The 14,334-nt window shown below is 36.6% G+C and overlaps 1 protein-coding gene across 1 annotated transcript in view; it reads right to left on the bottom strand.

Moving 5' to 3' along the window:
- The window catches only part of LOC5565687 (protein disks lost), a 286,162-nt gene that overhangs the window by 161,307 nt on the left and 110,521 nt on the right, over positions 1-14,334 (bottom strand). Inside the window, exon 2 of the mRNA XM_021844895.1 lies at positions 89-705. Coding sequence (XP_021700587.1) covers positions 89-545 — 457 coding nt within the window. The 5' untranslated portion in view covers positions 546-705. The remainder of the gene's footprint in view (positions 1-88; positions 706-14,334) is intronic.

The raw sequence follows: 14,334 nt of genomic DNA, 5'->3' as shown, positions 1-14,334 counted from the left end.
ACAGTTTGCCTGAAAATATTATTGATTATTCCACTAAGGTCGAATGTTTGCCCCATCTTACTCTACACGGAAAAGGGTTTGCACTTACTTTCGTTTTCGATTCTTTCGTAACTGCGTCTGGCGATATCGCTCCGTCCAGCCGCCGATGACGAAATGGCCTCTCCGGCAAGCGATCCGACTGCAACAGCTGTCCGATCCGACGACGATTGTGTTGCAGCTGCTGCACTTTTGGACTGCGATTGATTGCATCCTTCACCTGCAGCAGCAGATGGGACAGCAGATGCAACCGCCCGGACATCGTGGTCAAGCTTTCGAAAGCCCGCCTGAAAGTCGTCTTCCGCGGGGGTCGTTGTTGACGTCGTCGATGGGGATGCGACGAATAAATCACGTGAGATTGCCGTTCGTCTCTCCGGTAGGGAGCGATTTCCGGCTGGGTGACCTTCGCTGCTCCCACCCGTATCGTCTTTCAGACCAGCGGAAGTCGTCGTAGTTTGTAATTGAGCTGTTCCCTTCGTCGTCGTTGGTGTTTCATTAGTTGCTGTCATGGAAATTGATTGCGATATGGGAACATTGTTGGTGTCAGCGGTGCAGGTCAGATTGGTTGTCGATGTGATTGACAGTTTCCTATTGCAGGCGGCGGTCGCTGCTGACGATGGAAGAATTTTCTTCGGTGTATCGCAGACCGATGGCGGGCATTTGGTGAAGCTGGAAGAAGAAAAGATTGTTTACGCAAATTAGTTTCACATTTTAATACAAGCTCGATTATCAGTAAACACAAGTTAATCGTTTAAAATAACTGTTGAGTTAATTTTACTTTTGTCTTGCACCATTTACATAATATAATAGTTTAATTTATGAGAATTTCTGTTCATTTTGTTTTTGTAAAAAAATATTCTTTTTCAAAAAGTACGAATCATAATGCTAATTAATGTAATTCAAAGCGTGATCAAAAAGTAATTGAGCAGCAATATGTGACAAGTACGGACATTTTTTCCGACTACACTTAAATTAATTAGCTCATCAACATTGGAAAAATCACATGGTCATTCAGCGACCAGCAACAAGTTCCCAACGCAAACGGTAAGCTCACATCAATGTCAGCAATAATTAGTTCGGGGGGACGGACCTGGTGTAGTGGTTAGAACACTCGCCTCTCACGCCGAGGACCTGGGATCGAATCCCATCTCCGACATAGTCACTTATGACGTAAAAAGTTATAGTGACGACTTCCTTCGGAAGGGAAGTAAAGCCGTTGGTCCCGAGATGAACTAGCCTAGGGCTAAAAATCTCGTTAATAAAGTCAAATCAATCAATCAATTAGTTCGGCTTTCAGCGATTAAAACATGACCACCGAGGTCAGAAATATGTTTACAAGTGCTAATTGTGACGTTTTACACGCCATCAAACCCGTACCTCATCGCTCAAACGCCGAAGGGTTTCGGTTTCGAATTCTTCGAATTTGTTTTGCTAAGCAAACGATTATTTAATTAGAAGTGGAAAAAAAATGCCCGCTGTTTACTACGAAGCGGTAGGTTCAGACATGACAACATTCATTCCAAGTTCGCTTACTGACCCAATTGTTTCGATAAACCGAAGCAGTTTGTTTTCTTTCACTTCTTCTCTCGGCAAGACCCAATAAAAAAAAAACCTTTACCAGCTAGGACACCAGCATTAATGCAATTAACCATGGCACTTGGCAATCGCTCAGCTGTTTTTTACCTGTATCGAATTCCGATGAAAATCGCAAGCTATCACTATCGCCCGGAGTATGTCGGTTATGCATAATCAACTAGGCGCGAATGCCTTTGTGGCCGAGAGGTGGGTGTGTGATTGTGGGTGGTCAACAAAAGAGGCAGTGATTGATAATCAATGATTCGCGGACCACAAAAAAAAAAAAACACAAGATATGTTTGACTGAATCTGTGTCATCTATATGCACATTTATCTTGGTGTTCTATGTTACCCATGAACTTTTTGAAAAAGAGTCATAAAGATCTACTGGCGTAACTTGTGATCTCTTGAAGTTTCATGTAAAACTTTTATTCCCATAAGGCTAATACAGTAAACTCGCCCCCACTCGATGTTTCGTATCTCGATATCGAGTTAGAGAACCATAATAAAGATTGGTTTGCTACTGACAAGAAAAGTGATTGCCTATCTCGATGCGGCCCAGATAGCCGTAGCGGTAAACACGCAGCTATGCTGAGGGTCGTGGGTTCGAATCCCGCTGATCGAGGATCTTTTCGTAAAGGAAATTCTCTCGATTCCCAGGGCATAGAGTATCTTCGTACCTGCCACACGATATAAAATAAACAACTCTCTCGAAGACGTCAACATTCCATAGCCTACTGTTTTAGAGTTATTGGCAAAATTAGACCAATTAGTAAAAAAAAACTATTTTTTCATCGAATTTGACATATTTCTTAAGAACCATGTCATATTATATTTTTTGCTGATAAATATATAACAAACACAGGCTCTGGTGAATAAAATAATAATACGACGCTTAAAAATTCAGAAAAAACTTGTAAATAGAGCAATTTTTATTTTTTTTTAATTTTATTTCTTAGTTATTAATTTTGTCCCGCCAGATTGCGTCCCTGGCCCATAGTGCACTGCTTTTGTGTTCTTTAACTCAATACCTACCTAGCTCGATTGTCCCTACAATATCGAGTTTCGGAGAGATGACTGTAAAAGTAGATATTTGTTTAAGTTTAGAGTTCAACGTCCGTTTTCTCTTATGAGATCTAGAAGCGTAACCAGTCATCTTCCGGAGGGTTATAAGCAAATTTGATACCTATACCGGCTTATTTTGTTATATTCTACCAATAATTCAGTACAACAACTAGTCAATTTTATCCAAGAACTACTTAAACTACAGGCCTTCAGAACCTTGAGAACAAGTAGACTACATATACAGATAAAAAAGTTTTGGAAATTTTTGAGTTCTACGACTATTGATGTGAATCCGGTAACTCCTTTTAAAAATATTTTGTCAGATTTTCAGTTCAACTACCATTTAGTGCTATACAAGAACTGCTTTGAGCATAGGACTTAGAGATCTACAAGCTGAACCAGCGACGTTTCGGATGATTATGAGCAAAATTGAAACCCATACGGACTTACAGTATTGGACAAAACATTTACAACTTTTTCGATTTTCCATACAAAATGACCAACTTTGGAAAGCTATATCTTAGTTATTTATGGACCGATTTGAATGAAATTTTGGCAGAACATCAGACATAACTTGAATTTTAACATATATTTTTGAATGATTTTTCTAATCACAAGTTTAAGAGCAGTAACGGTTTGAATAAAGTGAATTTTTTGACGATTTTTTATAAATGACATAACTAAACATATTGAAGGAATAGCTTCATGGTATCTTCAGCAAAGTTGTAGATTTTAATGAGATGAATAAGTTTGCTGAAACATTTTTTTTGTAAGGCTATCAGATTTTGAGATAAATAGTTTTGAATTTTTCGTCAAAAATTACACATCAATTAAACCGTTATTACTTATAAACTCGTGATTGGAAAAAAATACTCAAAAATATATGTTAAAATTCAAATTATATCTGATGTTCTGTGAAAATTTCATTCGAATCGGTCCATAAATAACTGAGATCTAGCTTACCAAAGTTGGTCATTTTGTATGGAAAATCGAAAAAGTTGCAAATGTTTTGTCCAATACTGTATTTAACTATACTCTATTAAGATTTGAGATATACTGAAGTATAGGTCCTCAGGGTTACAATCAACTGATAATGCTGACTGATTAAATGACTGACTGACTGATTATGCTGACAACTAATCTGTGAGAGGTTTTCTTTTAATAAGGCTTATAATCATAATGGGTCATCCACTGATCGTAGAACTCCAATATGAAGAAATATTCAAGGGAAATGTCCCCAGCTGACTCTCTAATAATTCAGACTAAAGTCACGTAAGCTAAAATAATGTTCTGCAAAGTTTAACTCCAAAGAATCATCGATTGCGCGTGTTGATCTGAAGGCAAATATACGTGGAAGTTCAGAGTAGGAGAGGCGTAGTTTATATCAAAACGAAGTAGCACATGTTTGTATTAACTTGCATAAGTATAATCCTTTTTGATTTATTTTTATACATTGGTTATACAGTCGACTCTCCATAACTCGATATTCAAGGGACCATCGACTTATAGAATTATCGAGTTATAGAACATACCGACACTAAAAATTTTAAAATCAGAGGTTCAAATTTCTATATTTCCAATATGCTTGTGATCACTTCTGCAAGCGAACAATATCATTTTGTTGATAGCATTTTGAAAAAATATCTTTGGACACTTTTTTTAAAATGTTCAAAAAATCCCTTATATTTCCAAAAAAAATTTTTTTTAATTTTATTGTTCTTAAAGTTTTATTACAACTTGCAAGTCCTTTATTCACTGCCAAACCAGAAATGGTTGATGTCTCCCTGTATTAAAAAAGGGGTTTTAGATGGATATCGAGTTATGGAGGGAAATTTTCCTCTCACGTGGCATCGACTAATGGAGACATCGAGTTATAGAAATATCGACTTATAGAGAGCATGATGTATGGGAATTTGAAGGGACCGCAAAATCCATCGAGTTATAGAATATATCGAGTTATAGAACATCGAGTTGTGGAGAGTCGACTGTATTTGTTGTGCTGTAGTTCTGTATACTCAACAGAGTGCTTGGATGACCATAGAAAACCGTTGGTCTTCAAACTTTATTGATAAGGAGCTGTCCATTAACCACGTGGTCATTTATTTCGGGTTTCCAGACCTTCTTCACCAGTCATGATTTCGTGTTCACAAACAAATTTCAAAATTTGTTTGAGCTGTACCCAGTCAATATTTTGGTTAGTATATCCTTTGTTATACATCATTCTATATGAATCAATTCAATCGTACTGAATGCATGAAAAGGCTTTATACCTACCAAAGTGGAGGCTATATGCGTACTTGGCACGACTTTTTGCAGACTTTCTGCGATCAGAAATACGATGCCACAAAATTTGGATGAAAATAAAAAAAGTTTCCAGTAAGCCTCGAACGCTGGACCTCTAGATTAGGGTTCGTTGTTGTTGTTGTTTGTGAGGGACTTTAACCCGAAGGTCATTCGTCCCTCGTGATTAGGATTCGGACACCTTACCACTGTACCTCCAAGGGTCACATAACAGACATGTGATTGTTTGCAAATATTAATACATATTTCATGTACAGCGACCATACTTTGTTGGTCTTTGAGGCCCATCGTCAGCAAATACCAAGTTTGGATGGCAATTTTTGATAAGTTATTGTGATTTCATACGATGCTTTCTGGATTGATATATGATCTTTCAGTTTATACAACTTAACGCGATTCTATGTTGCACTATTTACGACATGTTTTGTTGTCAACACAGGTTGTCATTTATGAATCGTATTGGGGATTTATATACAACTTGTGTTGACATTGATAGCGCTTAATTTGGCATCTTGTGCGATTCTGATTTTTGACGTACGAATATGTGATTTTGAATGCACATTCTTATACGATACGTGGTTCACTGGGTAGTCTTTGGCCAAACCATCCGACATATATAACCACAGTTTATGGACGCCCCCTTATGTTGGCCGCCCTAGTCTGCTTGAATAAGAATTTTATTCATAAACTCCCGAAATATCTTTGGTTACGCCGGTAAATTCGATGACTTATACTTAAAGCAGTTTTGGACAATCGGACAATAATTTGATAAAACATATTTTATTACATGTTTCATTACTGTCAGATAGATCAATGGTGACCAGCTGATCTAGCTAGCAGATCAGCTAGCTGATTTGAAGGCGTATATTCAACTAAATTCTTGGATTGTGTTTGACTCAGAACTTTTCAGATCAACGGTTTTTAGATCGTGCTACGCTAAGCCTGGACAGGTGTTCTGCGCCACTTCATATAATTTATATCGATGTGCTACTTTACCCCAAATGTCATTTCTCCGAATGATCCGTTTTCCCGAAAGCCATTATCCAATTTCCCCGAAAAGTAGTGCAGTTCAAAAAGATGCAAGAATAGTCTTTTGTGAGAGGGTGCTGTACTAGAAAGAACAATAAGCAATCACAAGAAGGAGATACATATTTGATCATTCACGACTAAACACATATTGCCAAAAATGCTGAAGGAAGGTAAAACTCGAAAGAATCGCTAATCAAATAAAGAAGCATGCACCATGCATGACCATCATCACCTTGAAACGAAAAACAATTATGCGTGCTAAAACTTTTCAGGGAACTGAGCTATTCAAGGAAACGCGTATTCGGAGAATTAGCGTTCGGGAGGAAACGACATTCAAGGAACCGTCATTTGGAGAAAAGTAGCACAACAATTCCAACTAGAAACGGTTTATGGACAAAAAGTCGAAAGACAAAAAGTCGAAAGAACAAAAGGTCGAAAGTGATTTGCTTGGTGGGAAATTTTTCCTTCTTTGAAAAAATATTTTCGACCTTTTGTCCCTTCCTTTTTGTTCTTCAACCTTTTGTCCTTTCGACCTTTTGTCTTTCGACCTTCTGTCCTTTCGACCTTTTGTCTTTCGACCTTTTGTCATAGATTCACTAGAAACATAATTCAGAAAATTATCACAGGACAACAATTCTGTTGTTTGCAATCATCAAATTTCGGAATACAGGTGCCAAATTTTTACAACTATAGTCCCAAATTCAAAAGCTTTTTAAATATAGGTAGGGGAAGCTGGTCCAATTCGGACCCTGTTCTAATTCGGACCATCAAACATTTCTCAATATTGGCGCAACAGTAAAGATCGTGTGTATCGTTTTTGTACCTATCGTCTGGCTAGGATCTAAAACAATAAATTTGACGCCTTTCAGTTAATTCGTTTGATTTTTATTTAAGTTTGTTGTTTTGAAGTGCTCTAGTGTGCTATCGGTTAGCATTATTTCCAAGCTTCTGTAATTGACAATAATTTTCCAATCTTTCTGTGTTATTTTATAATCGAATCCCCCAAGCCTAAGCTTTCATCTGAGCATATGGTTTTGATATGTCTATGCATTGTTTGTGCTCTACTAGTTTGAAAATTACAAAATGTGTGTTGGTCTAATCCGGACCTTTTGATATGGTTCAATATGGACCTCCTGATTTTCAACGAACAGTCAGTCTATTTCATAAGCTCCACCCAGTGAAAGTCTTCTCGACATGGTAGAAGATCACGGAAGTTGTAATATTGATGGATGGTACCTTTGTTTCTGTCGTGATCAAGAAAAAGTCTTCGAAAAAATCTAAGAAATACGGTAGACTACATAAAAAGGAATAAATAAATCAGCTACTTGGAAAGCATCTCCATCAATACCTTTGGCCCTCAAATGTATGTCAATACTTCTCCAACCTGATGTCCCGAGACTCGATGCTGTCTCTTTCAGTTTTCCGACTAAGTTCACCTATTCAATCCGATATTTTCATGCCACGTTTCAATATGTTGAAAATTTATTATATTCTTATCAAAAATGGGTTTTCTCCAATGTATTTTGCCAAAATAACAAAAAGCTCCAAAATTTAAAAAAAATGCTTCCTTTACATCGATATCTCCCATACACGACGGTCAGTTTAAAACCGAGTTAGGGAAAGTTCACTGTACTCAATTTTGAACCATTTCACCCACGTTTTACTTAAGCTACTTTTGACTCGAATTAAATTAGATTTTTTCACGCATTGAGTTTATTTTTTATGCTTTCGCTTATCGAAGAAGTTCAACAAGCTTCAATACCAAACAAAACGGACTTAACTACCATAGCAAAAAACGATAAAATATAGGGTGGTCCGAATTGGAACAGGGTTGGTCCAACTTGGACCTTTTGGAGAATTTCGTTCAAACATGTCTAGTCATGTCTTGGCAGGAGATACCACAAAACTCGCTGAGAGAAAAGTGTGTGCGCTAAAATAGGCTTTCAAGAAAACATAAAACTTTTCATGTCGTTCATCGTGCTGAAAAGATATATCCAAAAAACTGTTACTAGGTTCGAATTAGACCATGTTCCCCTACGCATATTATAAGATTATAATACGTGTTTTGAAACAAACGTGTTTTGACCAATACAAATCTTCTTTTTCTTTTTGGGATTTTAAACGGAGAAAGAACAGGTGCTTCACGCTACAATTCAATTTGAACCTCACTCATAAGCATACAAGAGATCATTGGTTATGGCTCTAGATTAGAAGGTTTGTACTCAAAGGAGTTTTTGAATAACTGTAAGCAAACATTTGACTAAAAACTTAAAAGATTTTGTCAGTTCAAACCTGCTTGAGTATTAGGGTGCGGCTTATTTTTCAAAAGTTCTCAAAACCAAAAATTCGTGTGCTCTTATGAATCAAAGTTTGAGATAAAAATATTAAGATTTAGAGGTGGCGCAAGCGTCTTGAAGATTCTACCCCATTAACCCGAATCCCATTACCCCGAATGCCATTACCCAGAATTCCAAAACCCCGAACGAATTCCAATATCGTGGGGAAATGTCATCAATATGATCATGCCAAGATAATTGTAAATTCGGGGAAATAGCATTCGGAGTGATGGAATTCGGGGTGATGGCAATCGGGGGAATGACATTTAGGGGAGAATCGTCTTGAAGGTGAATTTTCAAGTTATAAAATATGGCCTTCAGTGAAATCACCATAACTTCGTTATTTTCTAACCAACTTTGAAACTTTTAGCACCATTATCTTTAACATTACGTTTATAAAAACTTTGAAGAACATCAAATTTGTCTAACATCCGAACAAGTCTTAAATGAAAATAGTTTTCTCCAAATTTTTCCTCATTCTTTTAAAAAAATCACCTTTGTTTGGCCATAACTTCATTACCCAAACAACCAAAATGTACGTATAACGAAATCACCTGGAGGCTCTATATGTGCAAAATTTGACTTATAAGATGTTGCGAAACGGCCTTCTACGTACAAAAGTGGAGGCGATATGCGTGCATATATTATGCGATGAATAATAACATACAATGCGAGTGTATAAATATTCTACCGAACTAACCTGCAATATTATGCGACTTAACTTATGATAACAATGATGATTTGACAGCTGCTACGGATTGATCCGATTTACTTGGTACGTGTGTACGGGACGAAACAAAATGTACAAATGAATTCAGAAAAGAAGTGTTTTATGCGAGGAAACTCATCAGTCTGACGAGTTTATCCACGGTGTTTAGCGAGTTTGATGTAATAAGTATGAATAAACGAGTTGTAACGTGAACTTTCATGCGATTTCTGGTTGTCTGGGTAATACTCAACGGATTCCAAATCTTTATACATGTTGTTGAAGCAAATTTAGTTGTTTCCAAACTGTTCAGAAATCACATTTTTCTAAAAAATGACTGAGAGCCTGTGGAAAAATGGTGCGATAATATCGAGAAACAAAAAAGTTTTAGAGATTTGAATATTTTTTCAGCGGTAAAAAATAAAGCTGCCGGTAGAGGGGTTAATACTTTTAACATCTTGTGCTTAGCAGATTTTACTGGTTTTGTAGCTAAAAATAAATTTAGGGTATTTTTTTATTATTTAGATTTAACATCTTTTTGTTATTTACATTTCTAATCATTTGTTTCAACAACGAATGAAAAAGATGAACATAAACATTGAATCGACCATTACAAAAATACAAAGTATTTCATTCTTTAAAAAAATGTACGAGTAGGTCACTATTCATTTTCTGGCTTTGGAGGTCTTGCAAAATATTGCGCACTTTTGTTCTAGACTGCTTATTTTCTTCAATAAAATCAAAAATCTCTTCTATGTTTTCGTAAAACAATGCACGGGAAAAAATCAGAACACCAAATCATGATTTTGTCAACCTGATATCATGATTTTAGTGTGTCTGATCTTATGAGTCAGATTACCATAACGCAAAACAAGCGTTGTTTTTGTAGCTGATTCCTCGAAATCTTAGATCGAATGGTCAGAAATCGGAACATTTGAGAACTGCTGCATTTAAAGTCCATGTTTGATTGGCACGGTGGGCGCCACCGCGCGCGCTTCGAAAACCAATATTCGAGCAATGGCTTAAAGGTGTAATAACAATAATATACTGGAAATAATTTAATACACTTATTATTTAATCAGCTTGGCCCGATGCGAACACCTTCTCTCTGTCTCTCTGCGACTAAGCTTAAAGGTTTGCCAGCTGTTTGCATTTCGGTTTCGTTTCGTGCTTCTTTCGCTCGGTTGAACCTTTTCTCCGGTTTTGGCGCTCTTTGGGCGTCGTCGTTGGTGTTGTTGTTGGTTAGTCGGTTAGTAATGCTTATAACTTTGTAACGCAGCTGGGAAAGGTGTCGATTGGGTGTTGATCGTGTGTATGGTGACATAGCGTATAATTATGGCTCGTTGGCATATGGGTACGATTGGGTAAGGGTTTCGCAGCTTTTGTTGCGATCACAGTCGACACAGTTGACGGGAATCGATTTCAGAACACCGCAAAAACTGAGCCAATGGATTACTTCACATTAGTCGATTTGTCGGTATATACAAATACACGATATTTTAAGTTTTAAGAATAATTAAGAGTTAATTAAAAAAACTTTATTTATAATTTAATTTTCAGTATCGTTTGAAACATAATATCATTTATTATATCTAGGTGTCTTGTATAAGACAAAACCATCATTCTAATTAGGTTACACTAAATTACACATCATTTTCCCATATATATGCATTCTAAACACGAAGCAGCTCTGATTTTTTACAGGCCATCAGATAAATAAAAATTATGATCCTTTTCAACCAATAAAATCATGCAAGGCAGCTTTAGATTTACGAAAAAGTTTTTGCATCAATTGCTAAGATTAATTTTGTTTCAATTATCTGAAGGCGAAAGCAAATAATTATTTTCAGTTCTGTGATTCACAGCCTAGAATAGAATCCAAACATTTCTCTAGTTAATGGCGCTGAACATCGTTATTAATAAATCTACGATAAATGCGAATCGCCCCATCAACCACGAAGCATTCCGCGAAGTATTGGCAATATTTTAATGAATATTTCTGTCGCATTAATTAAATTTTTCTGCAAACATTATTATTATTACCGCCGTAATCACCGCCGCGCTCCCCATTAATGCTGCTTCCCCAACTGCCATCTCTCGTAACCATCATGATCATCATAAAACCTCCCACCCAACCCAACAACCACAATAAGTGTCCCTCCCCATTGCTTTAACCGCTTTTGGCTGTTGCTTCGTCGTGCAGATATGAATTTCAATAATTAATATTTTCGCTCTCATTATCGCTCACGTGCTCGGGAGCTAGAAGACAATGGTTCTTCCCTTTCCCAAATTCCCGCGCGTTTAACTGTCAAATGGGAATTTGCTCACACACTCATTCCACCATTAGCTAGAATTTCACCCAGCCCAGCAAAAGAATCAGCACATTGACCTCTGCCAAGGGCAGGAACTCGTAAATTTCTGGGGAATGTCTTCAGCATCGAAGGTTGGGTATCTATGATTTACATATACCATGGTCACACAATTACGGGTCACACAAAGTTGTGGATAATCTTGGCGCTCTAATCCAAATATCACGTGCGACACTTACACGTCGACGTAAAACATATTTTTGTCAGATTATACTTAATCATACTGTATTTGTCTTTTATTTTTTCTTATGTGAAAAATTATAACATTTTCGACAATTGTTGAGTTACTACATATCTATCAAAATACACCGATTCTGTTTTTGAACGGATTTTTTTTACACGGCCGTGCAAGAAAAGTTTCCATACATTTTTTTCCGCCAAAACCTTATTTTTGCATGAAACGTCGAGAAATGGTTTTACTTCTTTTGCACGGTTTTTGAAATTTTGAACTGAAAACTTTTTTTTGCACAGTACGCATCCCCCGTGCAAAAACAGAATCGGGTGTATCATAATTTTCTGTAAGAAGAGTCTTTATAAGCTCGACGAGTAATAATAATCAAATATTATAACATTCAAATGACATTGTTCACTAGGATTCAATATAATGGGGTTTGTTTCGAATGCGAGGTTCTCCTTTTGGAATCTTCTTGTAATTTGAATATTTTTTTATTATTTCTAAGGTATGCTATGCTAATGGTGTGATGACATAGTTCTTAATCAGACTAAAATCTGTACATACTAAGAAATTCCAAAAATTGCTCTGAGTTTAGGCCTAAAATTCTACAAGTGTAAATAGAGATCTATTTATTATTTTGAGTACGATTAATGTGATTGATATGTGTGCACCTGCATATAGAGCCTCTCAAAAACTGTGGAAGTATGGAAGAACACTGAGCTGAGAAGCAGACTCTGATTTTTATAAATTTTCAATTCCGAAGTGATTATTAACTTTAAGCTATAATCATATGTATATATGTTCATTTTTGAAATATATTAAAACTCTCCAAAACATTCGGAGTTCTATTATATTTGCACAAGAATCTCTTATGATATAATCATTTCTTTCTGAATTTCAATCCATAAAAGCATAAATTCATTCAAATTTATTACTAAAATTGTCCAGAGATCTTCAAGAACATGGAAAATAAACCCATTTAAAAAAATATTACGCATTAACATTTTATTGCAGAAACTCAGAGATTTGCACATCTGTCTCAATATTTACTTGAAAGAATAATACTGTTTGTTCTACTGCCTATCATGAGAATAAAGAGGATTCGTGGCCGTGCGGTTAGTGTTGTCCGGCAATGAACGCATCGTGTTATGGGGTGTAGATTCGATTCCCGCTGCTGCCATTGAAACTTTTGATCAGGAATGTATATCGCCTGTACCGTAGGAGCATGCTTGTCCGTTATCTAGTGTTAAGTTACAGTCTATGCAGCTAAATGGCTGAAGACGGTGCCTGTGTCTTTTAATTTTCAAAATTTGTATTAGTATTTTAAATTCATGGTAAAAGTCGGCATGGCAAGCAGATGATAACATTTTGTATTGTTTTATTGTATTTAATACTAATTGATCTGTAACTGTGGGGTTATGGTACATATCATTCGGTGATCCATTGTTCCCAAATTTTGACGGAAAGGGAAGTTAAGGTGCGGTGTGATTGTCATAAGCATTAACGCCTACCGCAGTTTTGAAGTGAAGATGAAGTGCCGACTGAAGCAGGTGCTGTACATCCCATACCAATGAAGATATCGTCTTCAATTGTGTCTACAGGTTGATCGGTTCTAAATGTTTGCAGATACAACTCTATGAGAGGGCCCTTTTGTTGATGAAGTGGAAAGATCAAAGCTTTATGCAAAACTAGATTCTTGTATTCAATCTTTGCTCATCGAGATTCTAATAATAGTAGAGGGAGGAATACCAGAAGAGGTACTTCTTCTTCTTCATCTTCTTGGCATTACGTCCTCACTGGAACAGAGCCTGCTACTCAGCTCAATGTTCTTATCAGCACTTCCACAGTTATTACCTGAGAGCTTTCTTTGCCCAAGATGCCATTCGTATATCGTGTGGCAAGTACGATGATACTCTATGTCCAGGGGAGTCCAGGAAATTTTTATTACGAAAAGATCCTGGACCGACCGGGAATCGAACCCAGACTCCTTCAGCATGGCTTTGCTTTGTAGCCGCGGACTCTAACCACTCGGCTAAGGAAGGTCCTAAGGAGGTACTTCCGGTTAAATTTCTGTATAATTTAGCAAATAGAACCATGAAAATTGCCGAAAGATTTTTTGAAAACTTTTAAAGTAACCCTTAAGAGTTCTCGAATGAGAATTTCAAGATTGAACTTTTGAAGAAATCTACAGAAAAATCCCAAAGCACTGACTTGAGAAATTTGTGCATTAATCGCTCTAGTCTTTCATGTTTGGAAAAATATACAAATTTTCAAAAGTTTTGCATAGTAATTTACATATAAACCTACATTATCTTTGGGCTACCTTCAAATCACCACCTAAAAAGCTGAAAAATTCCCAGAAAACTATTTTTATGGGAAGGATGATAAGGAAGATATGGAAGATTGGAATTGCTAACATTTTTAAATTATGAATCGCCCTAATGGTTACCTCTGGAAAAGTTATTGGAGGAGATCTCAGAGGTATAGAAACATATATTTTTGTAATTTCACCTAGAATAACGATCATCCGAATTGTATTTTCGGAGCGATTTTTCTAAGAGTTTATGGAGTGAATTACCGTTTTCATTCATATTACGGACACTTAAGGCCTCAGTTAAGTTTAACTCATCAAAAAGCATATAAAATAAATCATGCTATATGACTCCTCCGCGCTATCGAGCCTTCTAAATACTTAGCTTTCGAATGGTGGGTGAAGATTTTGATTCCACAACATGAATAATT

This window comes from Aedes aegypti, chromosome 2 (genome assembly GCF_002204515.2).
Source record: "Aedes aegypti strain LVP_AGWG chromosome 2, AaegL5.0 Primary Assembly, whole genome shotgun sequence".
Lineage (NCBI taxonomy): Eukaryota > Metazoa > Arthropoda > Insecta > Diptera > Culicidae > Aedes > Aedes aegypti.
Note: the sequence above shows the minus strand (reverse complement) of the source record. Positions and strands in the feature narration are given on the sequence as shown.